The sequence below is a fragment of the Rhamphochromis sp. 'chilingali' genome, assembly GCF_963969265.1.
Source record: "Rhamphochromis sp. 'chilingali' genome assembly, chromosome: 2".
Classification (NCBI taxonomy): Eukaryota; Metazoa; Chordata; class Actinopteri; order Cichliformes; family Cichlidae; genus Rhamphochromis; species Rhamphochromis sp. 'chilingali'.
Window position 1 is genome coordinate 11579739 of NC_137930.1, and position 18442 is coordinate 11598180.

An 18442-nucleotide genomic window follows, 5' to 3' on the forward strand; every position below is an offset into this window, starting at 1 on the left:
GCTCTCTGATGGTTAGAAGGGATGGCTACTGTGTCACACATAGCTTTGCACTACTAAAGTGTTTTTGGTAACATGAGACTGACCAAGACAGAAGTACGAAGAGTGTGAAGAGAGATAGTGAAATGCGCCAGTGCTTCTACAGGTTGTCAGACTGACAACCTGTAGAAGGCAGTAATTGGTGTGCAATATTTTTACAGGAGGGCTAGTGGAGACAATGACATCTAAGGATAGGAATTAAATTCTGAGTAGTTCAGTTGTACTGGGTCCCAATTTCCAGTAGTTTAATGCTTTATAAATGTTAGTCTGCTTGCTTAACGATTTTGCTTATCGGTTCCACTTGCACTTGTGCTGCAATCACATGATTTCCATTCCCGTGCTGGAGGAGGAAAATAATGGTGCAGTCTGTAGGGTGGAAATGGACATTAATTTTATTTTTACTTTACAAAAGGACAACAGAGCAATGGTACAGTGCAAACTGCATACAGGACAGAAACAACTGCATTATGCTGCTAACAAAATAACATACTAACACTAGCAAGATTCGTGTTAGTGTGCTAACACGAAGCTTGCTAGCTTTAATTCACTTTGTGGTTTCCTCAGTCTGCTGGTTTAGAGCCCCCAGACAGGAGGATTCAGGGTAAATGGCCTGTATTTATACAGCGCTTTACTAGTCCCAAATGTGAAACGCAGTTTGCTGCTTCTTTTGCTGCTGGCTCGGTGAATTTTGGTTGGCGAGAGACAAAACCTGCAGCTCAGAATCAGCGCAAAAAGACGTAATCACAGCGCGGACCGGACGCATCAGAATCGCTAAGTTCCGACAGCGTGTCCGTCTACGGGCCATCGGGTGAGAAAGCCGAGAAAGACAAAGCCGATTCTGATGCGTGGGGTCCGTTCTGTGTTTACGTCTTTGTGTGGAATCCGTGTACCTGCTCTCGTTTGCTGTTTGGTTGTTGTTGAAATGGTTTTGTGAGCTTTAATCTGAGAATCTGGCGTTTCTGGCAAAACACAGTTATATTTAAAAGTCGATTCAGGATTTAATGAATTGATATCGCTTTATTCAAGGTACTCACCTCCCACTTCCACCTGCACTTTCAACTGGACCACGGCCAATCAGAGAGGTCCCACCCCTTACTATCTCTGATTGGTTTAGTCCACGATAGGGGCATAATGTGTGTCTGTTGTTGACCACAGGGAATGTTGCAGATATTTATTTTTTTTCTTGCTACCCGAACAGTTGGTCGCACAGGTGCAACCAATTTTTTTTTTTTAGTCGCACCACTGAAAAATTTGGTCGCATTTGCGACTAAATTGGTCGCACTCTAGAGCCCTGCCTGATGTGGGGCATGAAGGATTTTAAATTGTACTCTCGATTCAACAGGGAGCCAATGACGAGAAGCTAGATAGGAGAAATATGCTTTCTCTTTCTAGTCCCTGTCCGTATTATTGCTGCAGTATTTTAGATCAACTTATCCTCTATAACTTAAAGTGGTCAGTTTGACATATATTACAAGTGTCATTATCCTGTTTTTCTTCCTGGCATTATCCAGTTTTTGTGTTTTGTTTTGGACTCGTTATTCACTTTTTTGATAGTAAGAAGTTAATTATGTTCTAGTTGAGGGTGTTACTTTCTGGTTCCTCTGAGTTTGTATTTATAGTTTTTGATTTCTGGTCTGTTCATGTCTGTCCCAGTCTCATCTCCATGTTTTGTTATTCTTGTTTTGTTTGTCTCAGTGTGTGTGTTACAGAGATGGGCAGTAACGCGTTACTTGTAACGCTTTACTGTAATCTGATTACTTTTTTCAAGTAACGAGTAAAGTAAGGGATTACTACTGCAAAAAAGGTAATTAGATTACCGTTACTTTCCCGTAGGAACGCTGTGTTAATAATTCAATGTCCACGTTAACGATCATTTCGCTTTAGGTACTTTTCTTTACTGTGTTACTAAAACCGTGATTTTTTTGCTAGAATGTCTCATGACAGTGACGTAAGTGAGTGCAACGTTTGTGATCAACAATGGATAATATATCAAGTGCAGGAGAGAGTATGAGCATGGAGCGTTTAAAGTGTGGAAGTACTGACCCTACTTTAAGTATGATTCCATAAAAAGTGACAAAAACATTAGTGTCCGTTGTGCGTGGGAAGAAAACTTCTTTTTACAGCGAAAAAAAACCCCCTAAACACCGAGTGCGCAACGACGTAATGGGAAATTCACAGAGAAACTCGTGGATTCTTCAACTGACTGCTGCGGCACACCTGCACCAGGGCAAACCTCCGCCTACGCCACTCCTGCTTTACAGGTGAAAATAGAGCAAAAAGGACCGCTAGTCTTTGACTTTATTTATTTTCTGCTGTTTTTTACTTTCATCTATTTGAAAGACTGAGTGTAAACACAAAAAATATTTTATTTTATGTGCAGAAAATAGGTTTAAATGTTAAACTAATTTATTCAAGTCAGAGAATGGTGCATATAATTTAATTTTTGCTTGATGCATGAAGTTAAAAGATTAAAACTGATAAAACAAGTTAAAAAAAGAGACTTTTCCATTTGATTACATTTTGTATGATGGATTATGCAGAAAAAGTAGAATTGGGCTGAAAGATCTATCGCTTTATCACCTATTCAGGTTGTAAATCGTGTTTTTAAAAAAGTAACTAAGTAACTAAGTAATTAATTACTTTTGAAAATAAGTAATCTGTAAAGTAATGGAATTACTTTTTTTGAAAACAAAACTTTACTTATTTATTTATTTTTATAAAGCTCTGACTTATATTATGAGCATGAGTCTGTGCAGCGGATGTCCTAGCCTGTTTGGCGCCCTGGGAGAACACTCCCTCTGGCGCCAGAGGAGTTCGAGTCTCCGGGAGAAAAATCCTGGCGGTTTGAGGCCCCAGGCTTGTGTTGGGTACGGTCCATCCCAAGGACATTGGCTCGAGCGCGCTGTTGGGGAGAAGCCGGCCCTGTCCAAGTACGTCACAGGGACAGCGTAGAGCTGGGCGATAGAACGATAACGATATGTATCGCGATATAACTTTTACTCGATAGAGAAATTAAGCTATCGCGATAGACCTCGCCGCTCTTGTCCTCTTAAAAAAAAAAAAAAAAGGTCAGCCAATACAAATTAGGTAGCGCAGAGCCGAACCAATCACAGCCGCAGCGTCACGTACAGCACAAGTGCCAAGCCGCACGTGTGTTTGTTTGGGAAGCAGCCAGCGGGTAATGGAGCCAGCGCGTAATGGAGGAAATGAGTGTGCCGACTAGAAAAATCAACCGAGCGTGACCGAAGAGAAAACAGATGATGGTTCCAATGCCGGAGAGATTGTCGAACGGAAGAGCCATAGAAGTTCCGTAGTGTGAAGGTATTTCGGCTATTTCAAGTCTGACAAAAAACAGAGTAGCGTGCACTGTAAATTGTGCCGAAAGCAAGTCTGGAAATACAATAAACTGGTGCATGCGTCACACTGTGCGCCACGTTATTGTTTCGGTGAAATGAATTTCTACAATACTGTTACTGTTAATTCTACTCTCTGCAGTGTTTAAATGCTTACATATACACACAGTTACTGTCCGTCCACACATACGACTCGGTTCTGCTTCTATGCCCCAGCTTTGTTTACTTTTTCCCACCGAGGCTTCTAGACTTCTGATTGGCCAACATTTCTGCACGGTTAGGAATCTAGCGCCACCTGCTGCTTTGGCATGTTCATAGCAGCGTTTTCCTTCATTTCTGCCTTTATGTGTGGACGGGATTATTTTTTAAAACGAAAACGGAAAATCTCCGTTTTCAAAAATACCCGTGTACGTGTGGACGTAGCCTCAGTCTCTGACTGGAAGCGCTAATTCGTCATTCGGCTTTTGTCAGACTAAAGTAACTGTTAAAACTGTTTGAAAAGCTAAGCTATACAACAAGGAGAGATTGAGAATTTCCTTTTAGTTCTCAGTTTATTTGATATTGACAAAAGTTAGTCAGTTTTGTCTGTTCTTCTGTAAAACAAACTAAGATTTATTTTTAGAATTAATATTTTGTTTCTAAGTGGAATTGACAATTTAGTAGTCTGTTTCGTTTGTTCTATTTTGAAACTTAAACGCTTTAGCGGCTGCCTTTTGTGTAGTTTGCAATATTTGCCTTTATTTATCTGAAAAAGTCTCATGTTCCTTAAGTACATCTACCCTGTTGAACTTATTATGGGAAATAAATATTTAAATAAAAACAAGCTGCTTATTATTTCACATTTTACTTGTGAGCAACGGCACATTTAAATCTTACAAATATAGTTATTTGGCTTATATCGTGATAGATATCGTTATCGCCTGAAATGAAAAAAACATATCGTGATATGAAAAAAATCTCATATCGCCCAGCTCTAGGACAGCGGTTCGGATACACTGTCGGAGTCCATTTCTGCATACTATAGTGCACGGAGTGGCGGTGTTCGTTCCTTGGTCCGTAGAAGGCAAGGACCTCACAGGGGACGCCTTGTGTAGTAAAATGGGATCTAGATCCAGTAGAGCGGCAGACGTTCCACCGGGCAGCCAGGGACAAAACTCAATATTTGACTGTATGGTTAAGAAATGGGGAATTGGGTGTATGAAATATGTTGTTAAGTGGCAAAAAGTAAACGGGTTTCCCGGGAAGGGATCGCTGAGTGTTAACCAGTTAAAGAAAGTAGAGAAACAGTTGCGGGAGGAGGAAGTGAAATTATTGAAATAAGGGAAAGTTAACACTGTAGATTTGCGTAGGGTAAGCGATGAGAAGGAATGTTTGAAAATGTGGATGATGGAAGCAGAAAGGAGAGAAAAGAAAGCAGCTCTGACAGAGTTGCCTAGAGAAGTGCATGGAAGGGAGGCTGATGCAGAATCTGCCTCAGCGCCTCTTCCGCCTCCGTATAACATGGAGAACAAAACATAATTTCCCTGTTCACACGCTGCGCCAAAAATCGGTCCACCCCGAGGATCGGGTCCCCCGACACAAACAGAGTAACATAGTGTACGCTGTTAAGTGCCAGAAGGATTGCCAGGATTTATACATCGGGGAAACCAAACAACCTCTGGCGAAGCGGATGGCACAACACAGAAGAGCTACCTCGTCAGGCCAGGACTCTGCAGTCTATTTACACCTACAGGCCAGTGGACACTCTTTCAATGATGAGGATGTGCACATCCTGGACAGGGAGGAACGCTGGTTTGAGCGCAGAGTCAAGGAGGCCATTTACGTGAAAAGGGAAAGACCATCTCTGAATCGAGGAGGGGGCCTAAGGGTACATCTGTCACCATCTTACAATGCTGTGATTGCAGTCATTCCCCAACTCTCTGTGAATGGGACTCATGGCCATTGATCAGTGGTCTTTGATCAGTGGGTTTTGGTCAGTGGTTGTTGATCAATGGTCATGAGAATTTGCATAATTATGATTAAAGAACTGACCTCCCAGCCCATTGTTCCTTCAGGGGGCTGGTTTCAGTCATTATGCAAATGTACTGTTTATAAGATTGGGGAAACCTGCAGTCAGCTGAGACTGAGAAGTCACTTGGATGAGTGATGAAACGTTTCTCCCACAAAACGCTACGTCCAGATGAACAGATTCAACTTTTGGAGATTCCCCCTCCCTAAACAACTAAATGCCATGTTGCCATATCATTTTTTGATTGGTCGACATGGTACATTTTTCGACCAGTAGGAAAGGGTGGGTTTTTTTGTTGTCCATTTTGCTCACAGGCGGAGAGTGCTTTCAAGCGCTTTCCTTATAAAACACAGTTTTTACCGTTTCTTCCCGCTGTAAATATAAACAACGATAGTATCCAGGAAGAAATCCAAACATTGCATATATTTTTATTATAACTCTGGTTTTACGAGGCCTATCAACACAATTTAAAAACTGGTATAAAGTCCACACTTTTCCCGTCAATTGTTCCTTCTGTCCTGCTCACATCTCCAATGGCTGTAAACGTTGTCAATTAACGTGGCTTCACTCCACATCAGCCACGCCACTTTGATAGCTAAAACACCAGTGTGTGTGACAGGATGCTATCTTAGCCTGTCAATGACGTTGATTAGCTGCGTATATACGAATGTGAATCGCATTATTGGCTGGACTATGGGATAAGGTGGCATCGTTCTAATGCCATATGGGAGCAGCCAGTCACTTACTGACTAACACTGCAAAACAGAATTGTTAAAGTATTTATTTTAATTTCAATTCAGGTTAGATTTTTTTTGTGCGCAACGCAGATTTTTTTTTGCGCAGAGACCATGCCAGCAGTGCGCAATTGCACACGCGCGCAGCTAACAGGGAACATTGGTCATGTGTATTATGTTTAGTTCTGCTTCCTCTTTCTTGCCAGTCTGATTATGTTACTCAAGCGTGAAACTGCATATCAAGATGCTGAGTTCACCCTGTCGCCAGCATCTGATCAGTTACAAATATAGATAATTTTATTAATTTATTAATACATGGGAGAATCTGGTGGTTTATAATCGAATATTTCATTGAATTAATGTTTAAAAGACAGTCTTGTTTTTTATTTGTTCCACAGTAGCCTCAGTGGTCTTTAAAGGCCTTGGAGTAAGTAAAGAATTAATAATACAAATGTAGGGTTAGGCAGTATTCTCCATATAAAGTCAGCAAGTAGAAATATGTGCTCCATTTTAGAAGCTTTAGAGAAGCTTGTCTCCTTTTCTCTGTGTTTGCACTCCTTGTCCCTAAAACAAAACATACATTTTTTTCCCCTGTGCGCATTCCTTTGAAGAAACTTTCCTTGCAGTGGTGAGGTAATCAGGGCTCATGATGGAATTTCTGTGGAATGATTTGAACCTGTGGAATAACCCTGTGGTACCGGAACTTTCATAATACTAATCTTGTGTTTGGATTATTGATTCACGTTCGTGTTTTAAATAAACACCTAAATAAACCTTTAGTACTAGAAATAGTATAAGTTCTGCCTGCCTCAGTGGTCCGTTGACAGCAAGTTTTTATTATAATTTTATTTCAGATGAAATAAGAAATGAACAGCCTAGGCAAAAAAATGCCTTTAGGGTTTAATGAAAGTATTAAAAGTATCAAAAGAATAATGATGATATAAGATTTAATAAGATTTAAACTCTTAATACTGATCAAATATATACCTAACATATTTACTGTATAATCTGCATTATACAAGTAGAAAATTATATTCAAAATCTTATTTTGAAGGGCAGTTGTGGAGCACTTGCAATTGGCCAAAATCCAGGACAGCCCAGTGGCTTTGAAAACTCAAATGAGCAGAGTCTTCACAAGTACTGCTTTTACAATGAATTCTGTTTTTCATATTACTATTTTAACTTTTATCCTTGTCAAGACTACTATTCATCTGGAGTATTGTCCACCTCATTGCCAGTGTGAGTGGGAAATCCACAGTGTGTCGTGCTTTGGAGTTGAGGTTATTCCTGTTTTCCATTCCAGCACAAAGGAAGTGTAAGTAACCACAGTCCTTAACCTTAACCGCTGATTTCTGTGACTGTTGTGGTTAGACTGAAATGCCTTCAATTTCTCTTTTAGATGGCTTCTGGGGACAAGAATGTATTCTATTCCTGAGAATGCATTTGCAAACTTGGCCAATATTTCACAAATGTAAGATACTTTCTACAAAACTATCCTCTTTCTTTCAATCTAGTAGATTACTACTCAACAAAGTAAATAAACAATATTGACAGTAAACTAGTGCTTAACCAATTACCTTCATGATCCTCTATTGCAAGTACTGACTGAAGACAAAAATTACAGTTATTGTAATAAAAATAAACCTCTTATTATATATTATATTTTATATGAGACTTAAAGGCACTGTTATCTCTTAGTATATGTTTCCTATATGCTTAATAAAAATGAGACTTTCAACAAAACTTTTAACTATTCTAACTATTAACATTACGGGCATTTTTTTCCTTCCCCTCAAGTAAAAGTTAAAGCAGAACTGAAGTATATACTGCCCTGGGTCTTATAGATGACATGATGGTTGATGCAGAAATGAAAATCAGTGTATGTTGCTAATGCAGAGCTGATTGAGGTGGAATGTATGGTTCAGAAGGGGTAGAGTATTCATAGCTCACTGGTCTGGTTAAACGCAGAGAGCTCTACTTTTGGTAGAAGGAGTTTACAAAGTATGTAGCCTGTGGACTACTCTTGTTTGTTTTATTTTTGGTCCTCTAGTCAGAGAAATGTATTAACCAGCTATTGTGGTTTGAGCAGCCTTTTAATAGAATAGAATAGAATAGAATAGAATAGAATAGAATAGAATAGAATAATCCTTTAATTGTCCCACAAGAGGAAATTTGGTTGTAACAGCAGCAAGAAAAACACATATACAAACAAACAGTATACAGGACACAGAACAGAAACATACACATTTTTTTTTACATATTTACATCAAGGACAATAGTTACCAAAAACAGAGTACTGCACAGTTATTAGTACTGTACCGAATATGTGTTAAAAATGGCATCTAGTGGAACAGGTTATATGTTCAACAACTTACCACTGTGATCAAAAAAAGAGACATCCTTGTCACACTGCAAACTCTGATTTAAATTCAAAATACCTTACTAAGGTATTTTGTCATTAAACACACAGTCATAAAGAGCAAATAAAAATGAAATGATTCCGTAAAGACCACAAGAATGGCCAGATTGAAGTAACATCTTCTGTTGTGCCTTGCTCTTCTGGACATTTTCATTTCTAAAATGTAGTCTTTCATTTCATAACAACGCTGTCAGGTTTAGTAATAACAGCTTCATTTGTGTAGCACATTTCAAAAAACAGAAAACAAAGTGCATCACGGTTTTGATAAAAACCACACATTAAAGATTAGGTTAAAACATATTGACTTATGGATTCATAAATAGACACAAAATCATCCATACAACCATAGATTCATTCAACTCGAACCTCAGTTTTTGCCGGAATCAGATAAAAGACATTTGAATACATGCAATTGGTTAATTTCAATTAGATTAAATTTAATTAATGCAGTGCCAAATCACAAGAACAGTTACCTCAGGTTGCTTTATTACTACAGTAGAGAAAAAATCTCAACAATCAAATAACCCCCTGAGCCCGTACTTGGTCACGGAGGGAAGGAAAAGCTCAGTTTTAGCAGGAAGAAACCTCTGGAAGAACCAGGCTCAGGGAGAGCCAGCCATTTTCTGTGACTAAAAGAGGAAAGCAATTTATTAAAAGCATACCCTTGTTTCTGTCTGAAGTTGTCAACACTATCACTCTTCAGTGATTGCCTGTGTATTATATGCAGTGTGCATATAATACACAGGACAACCTAACTCGAAATAAACTCAAGAATGGTAGAAACTAGACTAAGAAACATAGGTCGCACAGAGAATAAAAATGAATGAATAAACAACATTCAAAAAACCCATGAACACAAAACACTTTAGTCAGTGACGCAGGTACCCTGACAGCCTTTAAGTCTGTAAGACATGCCTGTAGCTTAACTAATTGGTTTCTGTTATCTGCCTTCATGCATAAATAAAGCTGGTATTATCTGCATAGCAGTGAAAATGTATGGTATGTCATCTAATAATATTATCAAAGGAAAGCATGTCTTATTTAAATTGAACTGGTTACTGCATAGAACCCCCTGGAACTTAGCAAATTTTGTGTGGTGAGCAGAGATGGGCAGTAACGCGTAATCCGATTACTTTTTTCAAGCAACGAGTAAAGTAAGGGATTACTATTGCAAAAACAGTAATTAGATTACCGTTACTTTCCCGTAGGAACGCTGCGTTACTGCGATACTAAAACCGTGATTTTTTTTGCGAGAATGTCTCCTGACAGTGACGTAAAGCAAGTGCGACGTTCGTGACAACATCTGTGTGCAGATCAACAATGGATAATATATCAAGTGCAGGAGAGAGTATGAGCATGGAGCGTTTAAAGTGTGGAAGTACTGACCCTACTTTAAGTATGATTCCATAAAAAGTGACAAAAACATTAGTGTCCGTTGTGCGTGGGAAGAAAACTCCTTTTTACAGCGAAAAAACCCCCCAAGCAAGCACTGAGTGCGCAACGACGTAATGGGAAATTCACAGAGAAACTCGTGGATTCCTCAACTGACTGCTGTGGCACACCTGCACCAGGGTAAACCTCCGCCTACCACACTCCTGCTTTACAGGTGAAAATAGAGCAAAAGGACCGCTAGTCTTTGATTTTATTAATTTTCTGCTGTGTTTTACTTGCATCTATTTGAAAGAGTGAGTGTAAACACACACACAAAAAAAGAATTATGTGCAGGAATGTGCAAAAAATAGGTTTAAATATTAAACAAATTTCTTCCAGTCAGAGAATGTTGCATATAATTAAATTTTTGCTTGATGCATAAAGTTAAAAGATTAAAACTAATAAAACAAGTTTTAAAAAGGGACCTTTCCATTTGATTACATTTTGTATGATGGATTGTGCAAAAAAAGTAGAATTGGGCTGAAAGATCTATCGCTTTATCACCTATTCAGGTTGTAAATCGTGTTTTTAAAAAGTAACTAAGTAATTAATTACTTTTGAAAATAAGTAATCAGTAAAGTAATGGGATTACTTTTGGGGGGAAGTAATCAGTAATTAGTTACTGATTACTTTTTTCAAGTAACTTGACCACCACTGGTGGTGAGGGGTATCAGGTGCTGTACTAAGGTGTAGCAGGACAAGCAAACGATGAGTCCACTGTCAGAGAACATTAGTAACCTTCACTAGTGCTGTTTCTGTGTTATGATAAACTCTAAATCCTGACTGAAACTCTTCAAATAACCCATTCTTCTGGGAATTATACTGTGCTGTTTTACAACTGTTCTTTCAAGAATGTTTAAAATAAAAAGAAGGTTAGAAATCAGCCTATGATTAGTTAAGATAGCTGAATAGTAATGTATTTTAAGTAAAATACATGCGTCTGGGAAGGGATCTCAGTTTTGAGATCCCTTCCCAGACGCCTTAACGCCCACTCACATCCTGGGCCATCTGATCTCAGGAATTCGCATGATAAGGTGGGGCCAGGTTTCACAATGAACTCACCCGAAACTCTGGCTGATTGGGACCCACACCCAGTTTCACACCTTGGCTCAGGTGATTAGAGGATCATCAGGGGGTCCTTTTATCCCTCTGTAGGGGGATACTCCCACTAGGTTTATATCTGGGACTCTCCATCATTTGACCTTAGAACTGAAGAAGCTTCTCGGATGAGAGGTGAAACGTCTTCAAGTAACTTAAAGAAGTCCAGACGCTTTTCTTTGCAAGGTCCTTTGACTACGATGACCTGGATGACTGAGAACCTTCACAGACATATTTTAAGTAAAGGTTAATATGTTGCTAGGAGGTTGCAGTAGAGCTGCAGTGGTGAGTTTTAAGTTTTGGAGAACAAGCCATTTATTGTCTTGTCAATAAATGGCTTCGGCCCATACATCAGAGTTGTGAGTTTCTAGAGCTTTATTATCAGCTATATATATATTTTTCATTCTTATTCATAGTTGTGCTTCTTATCCATCCAGGATCTGTATCTAATAATGTTCTTATCAGAAGATATCAAATTTGATTCAGTGACCATCATTTTTGTCTTTAAAAGTTGTTCAGACAATTAACAGTATTTCTCTCTCTATTTCTTTCTAAATCTCTCAATCTTCAAATCAGAAGTTGTACTTTGTTTGTGTGTTTTTCAGATACATATCTGATGACAGTACATTAAGATATCTTGAAAGGCATTCTTTCTACAACCTGTCCAGGGTCACACACATGTATGTAAATTTCATGCACAAAAATTTAACATGTAATTGAAATTAATCATCAAATGAATGGATTTATGCTTCAGTAAATACAAATAAGTCTTGTATCATGTTTCCTCTGTCCTGCAGTAGTACTGGCAAAATGATTTTCAAAGACCTGGCTTTTTTTAATGTTGGAGATGGGTTGGTTAGATGTAAAACATAATTATACAGTAATGTACCGATTATTTCAGCAGATTATTCAATCCTTACATGGTTCTTCTCGGTTCCTAAATCCCACCAGCTTCTCCTTTCAAGTACAGGGTTACTGTGCTATTAAACCCTTGTCATTAGCTTTGCATTTTTATATAACAAGCCCCAATATGACAAGCCCCCTTTCCTGTCAGATACTCATATACTCAAACACATGTATAACAGGTTGAAAGTGTTACAGTAGATAACTTGTGAAAAGATTTCTATGGATGTTTCTATAATTAAAACAGTTTTGGAGATATCTTAGACTGAAAAAAATTTTTAGGCAAAAAAGCATTACATGAAAAAATGCAAATATTTTGTGTTTGTGTCTCTGTGTATGTTTTCATGTCCAACAGACAACTAAATGGCATCAAAACACTGTCATATATTGATCAAGATGCTTTTAAGAATCTGCCTAATTTAAAATATCTGTAAGTATGATTTTATTTGTTTATTTATATTATGACTGTATTGTTTGTTTTCCAAATAAGCAACATAAAAGTTATGTACATTTATTGATTCTTGACTCAGCTTTCTTTTAATACAGTGGGATCACAAACACAGGTCTCACCACCTTTCCTGGGCTACAGCATATTCACTCCAGCCAAGACCATTTTATATTGTATGTAGCATTTAGTCATAAATATTCTGCTGCACATTCCTCTAATAATTTGACTTGAAGCCTTTGTGTGTGTGTTTGCTCCTTTTTAACAGAGAGATGGTGGAGAATGTTTTTATCCAAGTCATACCTGCTAATTCCTTTACTGGAATATCTCTGAATACTTTGACTATGTGAGTTTAATTTAATGTCAATGACTAATAATGCAACACATTTTATCTCTTAATTTGCCATGTTAATGGAGCTTGGTGATGACTCTTCATACTTGCTGGCATATGGTTATTGGTTAGGTCTAGAAAGACGGTCATGGTTTGGGATAAAATTCCTTCCTTCCTTCCTTCCTTCCTTCCTTCCTTCCTTCCTTCCTTCCTTCCTTCCTTCCTTCCTTCCTTCCTTCCTTCCTTCCTTCTGTCCATGAGACGTTATCACTTCAACCTCCTCAAAGCATGGAAAGAGGCTCAAACTGTTTCTCTGGTGAGCTATAGTGATGGAAAGAGATGAGTTGGGGCTGGAGGTGCTAAATTCAACCATTCCCACCTCCCTCCATTGTGATGACCACCTCACAGAGGCCAAGAGAGTGGATATTACTGCATTGCAACAGTGTTTTGCAGATTTGTTCTCCCCAGTAGCAGCTCGCTCATAGGGCACCATTTTGAAACAGTTCCTCAGATGGATAAGACAGCACCCATCGCATCCTGCCTGCCTCCCATGACCAACAAAAAGGGCAGTTCTTGGGGCTGGCTGGTTATTGCCACTTGTTTATCCTGAACTTTGTGGATCTGACCAGCCCCTTGAAGGATCTCCTTCCAGTGGACGGAGCAGTGCCAGGTGGCATTTGTACAGGTGAAGAAGGCTCTCTGTGAGGAACCCCTGCTTCACACTCCTGACTTTTCCCTCCCCTTTGGTTTTGCAGACCCACGCTTCAAACTGAGGGCTGGGGACTGTTTGTCACAGCAACTGTAAATAGACTGGTACTTCATGAGTAAATGGAACACTTTTTACTCTAAGCTTTTTTTCATCCAATCAAACAGACAAACATACAGCAATTGTTTTCTATGACTTCTATGACTAAGTGTTTTGTCAAACAGCGGCACACACTCCCACTCAGCTGAATGTTTCAAGGACAACTGGGGGTTCAGTATCTTGCCCAAAGATGCAGACTGGAGGAGTTACCACACCTGACCAGAGATTGTAGCCCAGTATATTTGAGAACTCTACCAACTACAATACTTTTGGTTATACGCCTTATGTTAAAGATGCAGGTTTGCACATCAGTCATATCTTGATGGCTTGATTTAAAATCGTTTTCCAATATGCATACCCTGCAGATTATGACAACAGAATGTATTTAATGTCGTTTCCAATGGCATACATGTCAGTGTGAAACATAGAGATGGAACTAACGTTTAACAACAAATTTAATTATGAAGATTTAAGATTTACAGGGTTTTCTTCCCCTTTTTTAGTGTGCTGAATAGCAATGGTGTGAAAGAGATCCAGGACTATGCTTTCAATGGAACCAAACTGGAGGAAGTGTATGAACTTTTGATTTATTCACTAAACTGATAGGACACAAGATTCAATTCACATCTTGTATTTATTTATTTCTTGTCTATATAGTTTGTGTCTGAAATTTACTAACGTGCTTGATAGATGGGATAAGTCATAGGTAGATTATAGCCTCAAGTGAACAAGCAATTTTAATGACTAAAATTTCTGGGCAGGGTCAAATAATGTTGGCCCCTTTGGTAGTTGTAGGTATACTGTTTCAGATACTTTAAAATGTTCTAATGTCATTGATTATGGTTTTCAATCTTTTTTTTTTTGTTGTTTAATTCAAAATGGACATGAAACATTGTACAACAGTTCATTTCTTTGTTATTCTTGTCAGTTTCATTTTACTAAACACACTTTTCAGAAAAAAATACATTTTAAAACTGAAGGTTTGGTAAAACTAAATAGTTTTTATCATGTCATTTTGTTCCCCATCTTTTCCCAAATATTCAGGTATCTTGATAGGAATTTGGATTTAGAACAAATAGAGGAATTTGCATTTTATGGTGTGATTCAAGGCCCAACTCACCTGTGAGTACAGAATTCACAAAAGACAAAGTGTTCTTGACAAAAATCTCTCTCTCTCTCTCTCTCTCGCTCTTTTATTCTCTCTCCCACCCTTCCTTTATATAAAGACAGAGAAAGACAGAGAGAGAGAGAGAGAGAGAGAGAGCTCTGTAGCCCAATGAATTAATTCTTAACTATTTGTCTGTCAATCCAGAGATCTTTCAGATACCAAAGTACACTCTTTACCATCAAAAGGTATGAAGAACATTGAAAAGCTCCAAGCTAAAAACACATGGGCCTTAAAAATGCTGCCCCCCTTAAGAGCTTTTGTTCACTTACAAAGCGCTGAATTGACCTTCCCAAGCCATTGCTGTGGTCTTAAAATGCTGAAAAGAGGGCAAGGGTAAGTCTTGGGAAAATATTCCCTGTTTTTCTTTTACTTGTGTACTTCTTTCTCCTTTCTGTTGTAATGTCCATAGTATTAGGCCTTGGTTATTCTCAAAAGCTGTAACTAGCTACTAGCTAAAAATTTTAGTGTATGAAAAAATAGTTACTTAGAACATGGCAATAATTTAGCATTTAAACATTTGACAGTTGAAAAAAGATGCACTGTAGATTGCAGCTTTTGTTTTGTCTGTTTCCATCTTTAGCCAAACATTACACAGAATTTATACTGACTTAACATTCACTATGCTGTCCTATATAACCTGCTCAATGACTGCTATAAATTTACAGAAACAAAAAAGTGAGCTAATTGTAACATCAAACCCTACATAAGGTCATAACAACTTGCAATGTGTGTTGTTTATATATTGTTGTGATTAATTGCTGTTTTTTGACTGTTGCGATTGCTATCACAATGTGGTTATAATACTACATATTATGTTATACTTTTTAAGACTATTTTAGTCTTTAGGTGGAAACTATTGTCGAGTACTGTCTGTATCTCAGACAAGATCCAACACTCTGACATCACAAAGTGACAAGTGAAAACCATTATGGGTTTTTACTTTTTACACTTTGCATCACATGTAGTAATTCATGGTGTAATAAACACATTTCCAAAAAAGGAAAAAAAATATTATTTGCAAATTTACATTCTATTTAAAATAGTGCAAAGACAACATAATAAATGTTCATATTGATACACTAATTATAACTTTAAATGTAATACAACAGCAAGTTTAAATTAAAGTGAGTTAGAAAAAAAATTGGAAAAGTTGCATAATGACAAAAATCAGGCTTTATTTCAAATTCATTGCATGACTTCCACATCAGAAACTCAAAAGAAATCACGGACATCACATCCTCTGGCTTAAGAGGAGAGGGACATGTTATTAGGGCACAGTTTAAAAGTCAACATCTATGGGGTTCATTAATGTACATATCTTGTACATCTCCATTAATGTTGAGTGTGGCTTTGGAGAAACACATGTTTATTTGAATGATAGCCAAACCAAATTCTGAATGTATAACAACAGTCCAGAGTAAAGCATGTAGGTGCTAACTTGACCTGCCTGTGTTCCAAATCTCTTAACAATTCAAAAGCTATTTTATGAAATAGAAAAATATGACAAAAATCACAGGAATAGTTAATGTAAAAAGACTTTCATTTACAGTGTTCTTAAAAGAAGAGATAATGAAACTCAGTGGTAAACATAGACTATGTCCTAACTGTTTTAATAGTAACAAAAAAAAGCACATATGGTCACTTGCCTTTGCATTTTTAATTAAAAATAGGCTTTAAATGATTTGAAGATTATTGCATTGTTTTTATTTACAATTTAAATGTGGTTAAACAACAACCCACTTTCGTCACAAAATTTGTATTTGAAAATATGCTTGTAATTCATTCCCTGAAAAATAACTCTTTTCATTTCTGTGCAAGACACTCTGAGGCAGTTATCTGCAACCTGACATGGGCTACTTCAGGAAAGCTGCAGCTGTCTTCTGCAATGCTCTCTCAGAGGTATCTGGAGTACAACATCTCACAACATCTGAAATCTAAAAAGTTTGGTATTCCAACTCATGGCAGTGCAAATAGCAATCCCAACAGACTGATTTGCCCAACCAAGAAGTCTCAGGATGATACTTTGTTCTATGTAAAAACATATTCAGAGCATCTCAGTGAAGTTTTTGACTTTTCGCTGTGTAATGAACTTGACGCAGATGATGGACCCTCATGCACCCCCCTGCCTGATGCTTTGAACCCCTGTGAAGATGTGATGAGTAAAGACATCCTCAGGATATTGGTCTGGGTCGTCAGTTTATTTGCCATTTCAGCAAACCTATTGGTGCTCTTCATCCTGTTGACCAGTCGACAGAAAATGTCTGTTACCCGTTTTCTTATAGGTCACCTGGCATTTGCAGATTGCTGTATGGGGTTCTACTTGCTGGTCATTGCATTTGTGGATTTCTACACACGCTCCAATTATCATCACTATGCGATTACCTGGCAAACAGGAAGTGGCTGCAATATAGTAGGAATATTATCTGTGTTTGCCAGTGAGTTGTCTGTGTTCACATTAACTCTAATCAGTCTTCAGCGCTGGAATGCCATCTTCTCAGCTATCAGGCCAGACAGAAAAATGAGGTTGCGTCATGCATCTGTGCTAATGCTTGTTGGCTGGTTGTTGTGTGCGTTTCTTGCACTGCTGCCAGTAGTTGGTGTGAGCAGTTACCAGAAAGTAAGCATCTGCTTACCTATAGACACTGGGACAACTGCTGCACGGACATACATTATTTCTGTCTTGATTGTTAATGTCACTGCTTTTATGGTAGTATGCTTATGTTACATCCACATCTATTTTATGGTACACAATCCCAATCATAACTCCAGCAGATACGACGCGAGCATGGCCAAACGTATGGCTGTTATTATTTTCACCAACTTTTTATGTCTGGCTCCCATTTGTTTCTACGGCCTGTCTGCAGCTTTCCACCACCCGATGATAACTGTCACAGATTCCAAGGTATAACTTTACATACTTGTAATATTTAATGCACCCCCCCCCCTCCCTCCCTCATTTATAATAAGGGTTATGTCTTTTTCTCAACAGGTGCTGCTGGTTCTTTTCTATCCTCTCAACTCTTGCACCAACCCATTTTTTTATGCTATCTTGACAAAGGCATTTCACAGAGATATCCTGATGATGCTGAGTCAGATGGGTCTTTGTCAACGGCAAGCACACCTCTATCGAAGCCAACTAGTCAGTATTACTCCCTACATATAAAGAAAATGTCTACCCCAAAGCCCAGCATCCATATCCCAAAACAAATAAGACTCAAAAAACAAAAAGTGGCTTTTTAAATTTGATTAATGTCCATTTCTTATAGTAATAGTCATAAATGGTTACATATTCACAGACCTGATCAATCAAAAGTGTACTATGTCACCTAAACGGAGAAGTAACCATGAGGTTGAATTTCAATATTTAATGTATATGTCTTTGATGCGGTTACAAATAAATAAATAATGTCTGAACATTATACTATTCCAGCCATAAGGTGGAATAAGAAAACAGAACAGTTCAAATCACGAGAAAACAAACATTGCATTTTCTATTTTCTATTCGTTTTTAGAACCAGGTAACAAACCTTGGTCCATATGGGATTTAAAATATCAACCAAAGGGGAAAAATATCTAAACAATGGGAAATGTAAAGAGCAGGTTTATCCTAACTTTTTGTGATCTACCATTTATTCTAAACATTCTAAACTGCTAATTTAAACGAACAGCAAGTGAGACCCAGGTAGGCTGCAGATTGTTGGTTGTTCTGTA

The 18442-nt window shown here is 38.0% G+C and overlaps 1 protein-coding gene across 1 annotated transcript; it reads left to right on the plus strand.

The window, feature by feature from the left end:
- Window positions 1–1966: 1966 nt before the first annotated feature.
- LOC308392752 (thyrotropin receptor-like) lies at window positions 1967–18311 on the plus strand (the record flags this gene model as incomplete). The annotated part of the gene is made up of 12 exons (XM_080875954.1): window positions 1967–1984; window positions 7331–7446; window positions 7531–7602; window positions 11685–11759; window positions 12338–12412; window positions 12529–12603; window positions 12696–12773; window positions 14067–14135; window positions 14608–14685; window positions 14876–15064; window positions 16550–17633; window positions 17721–18311. The coding sequence occupies 12 exons, from the start codon at window positions 1967–1969 to the stop codon at window positions 17892–17894; spliced, it is 2103 nt and encodes a 700-aa protein (XP_080732080.1). The 3' UTR covers window positions 17895–18311.
- Window positions 18312–18442: the final 131 nt, after the last annotated feature.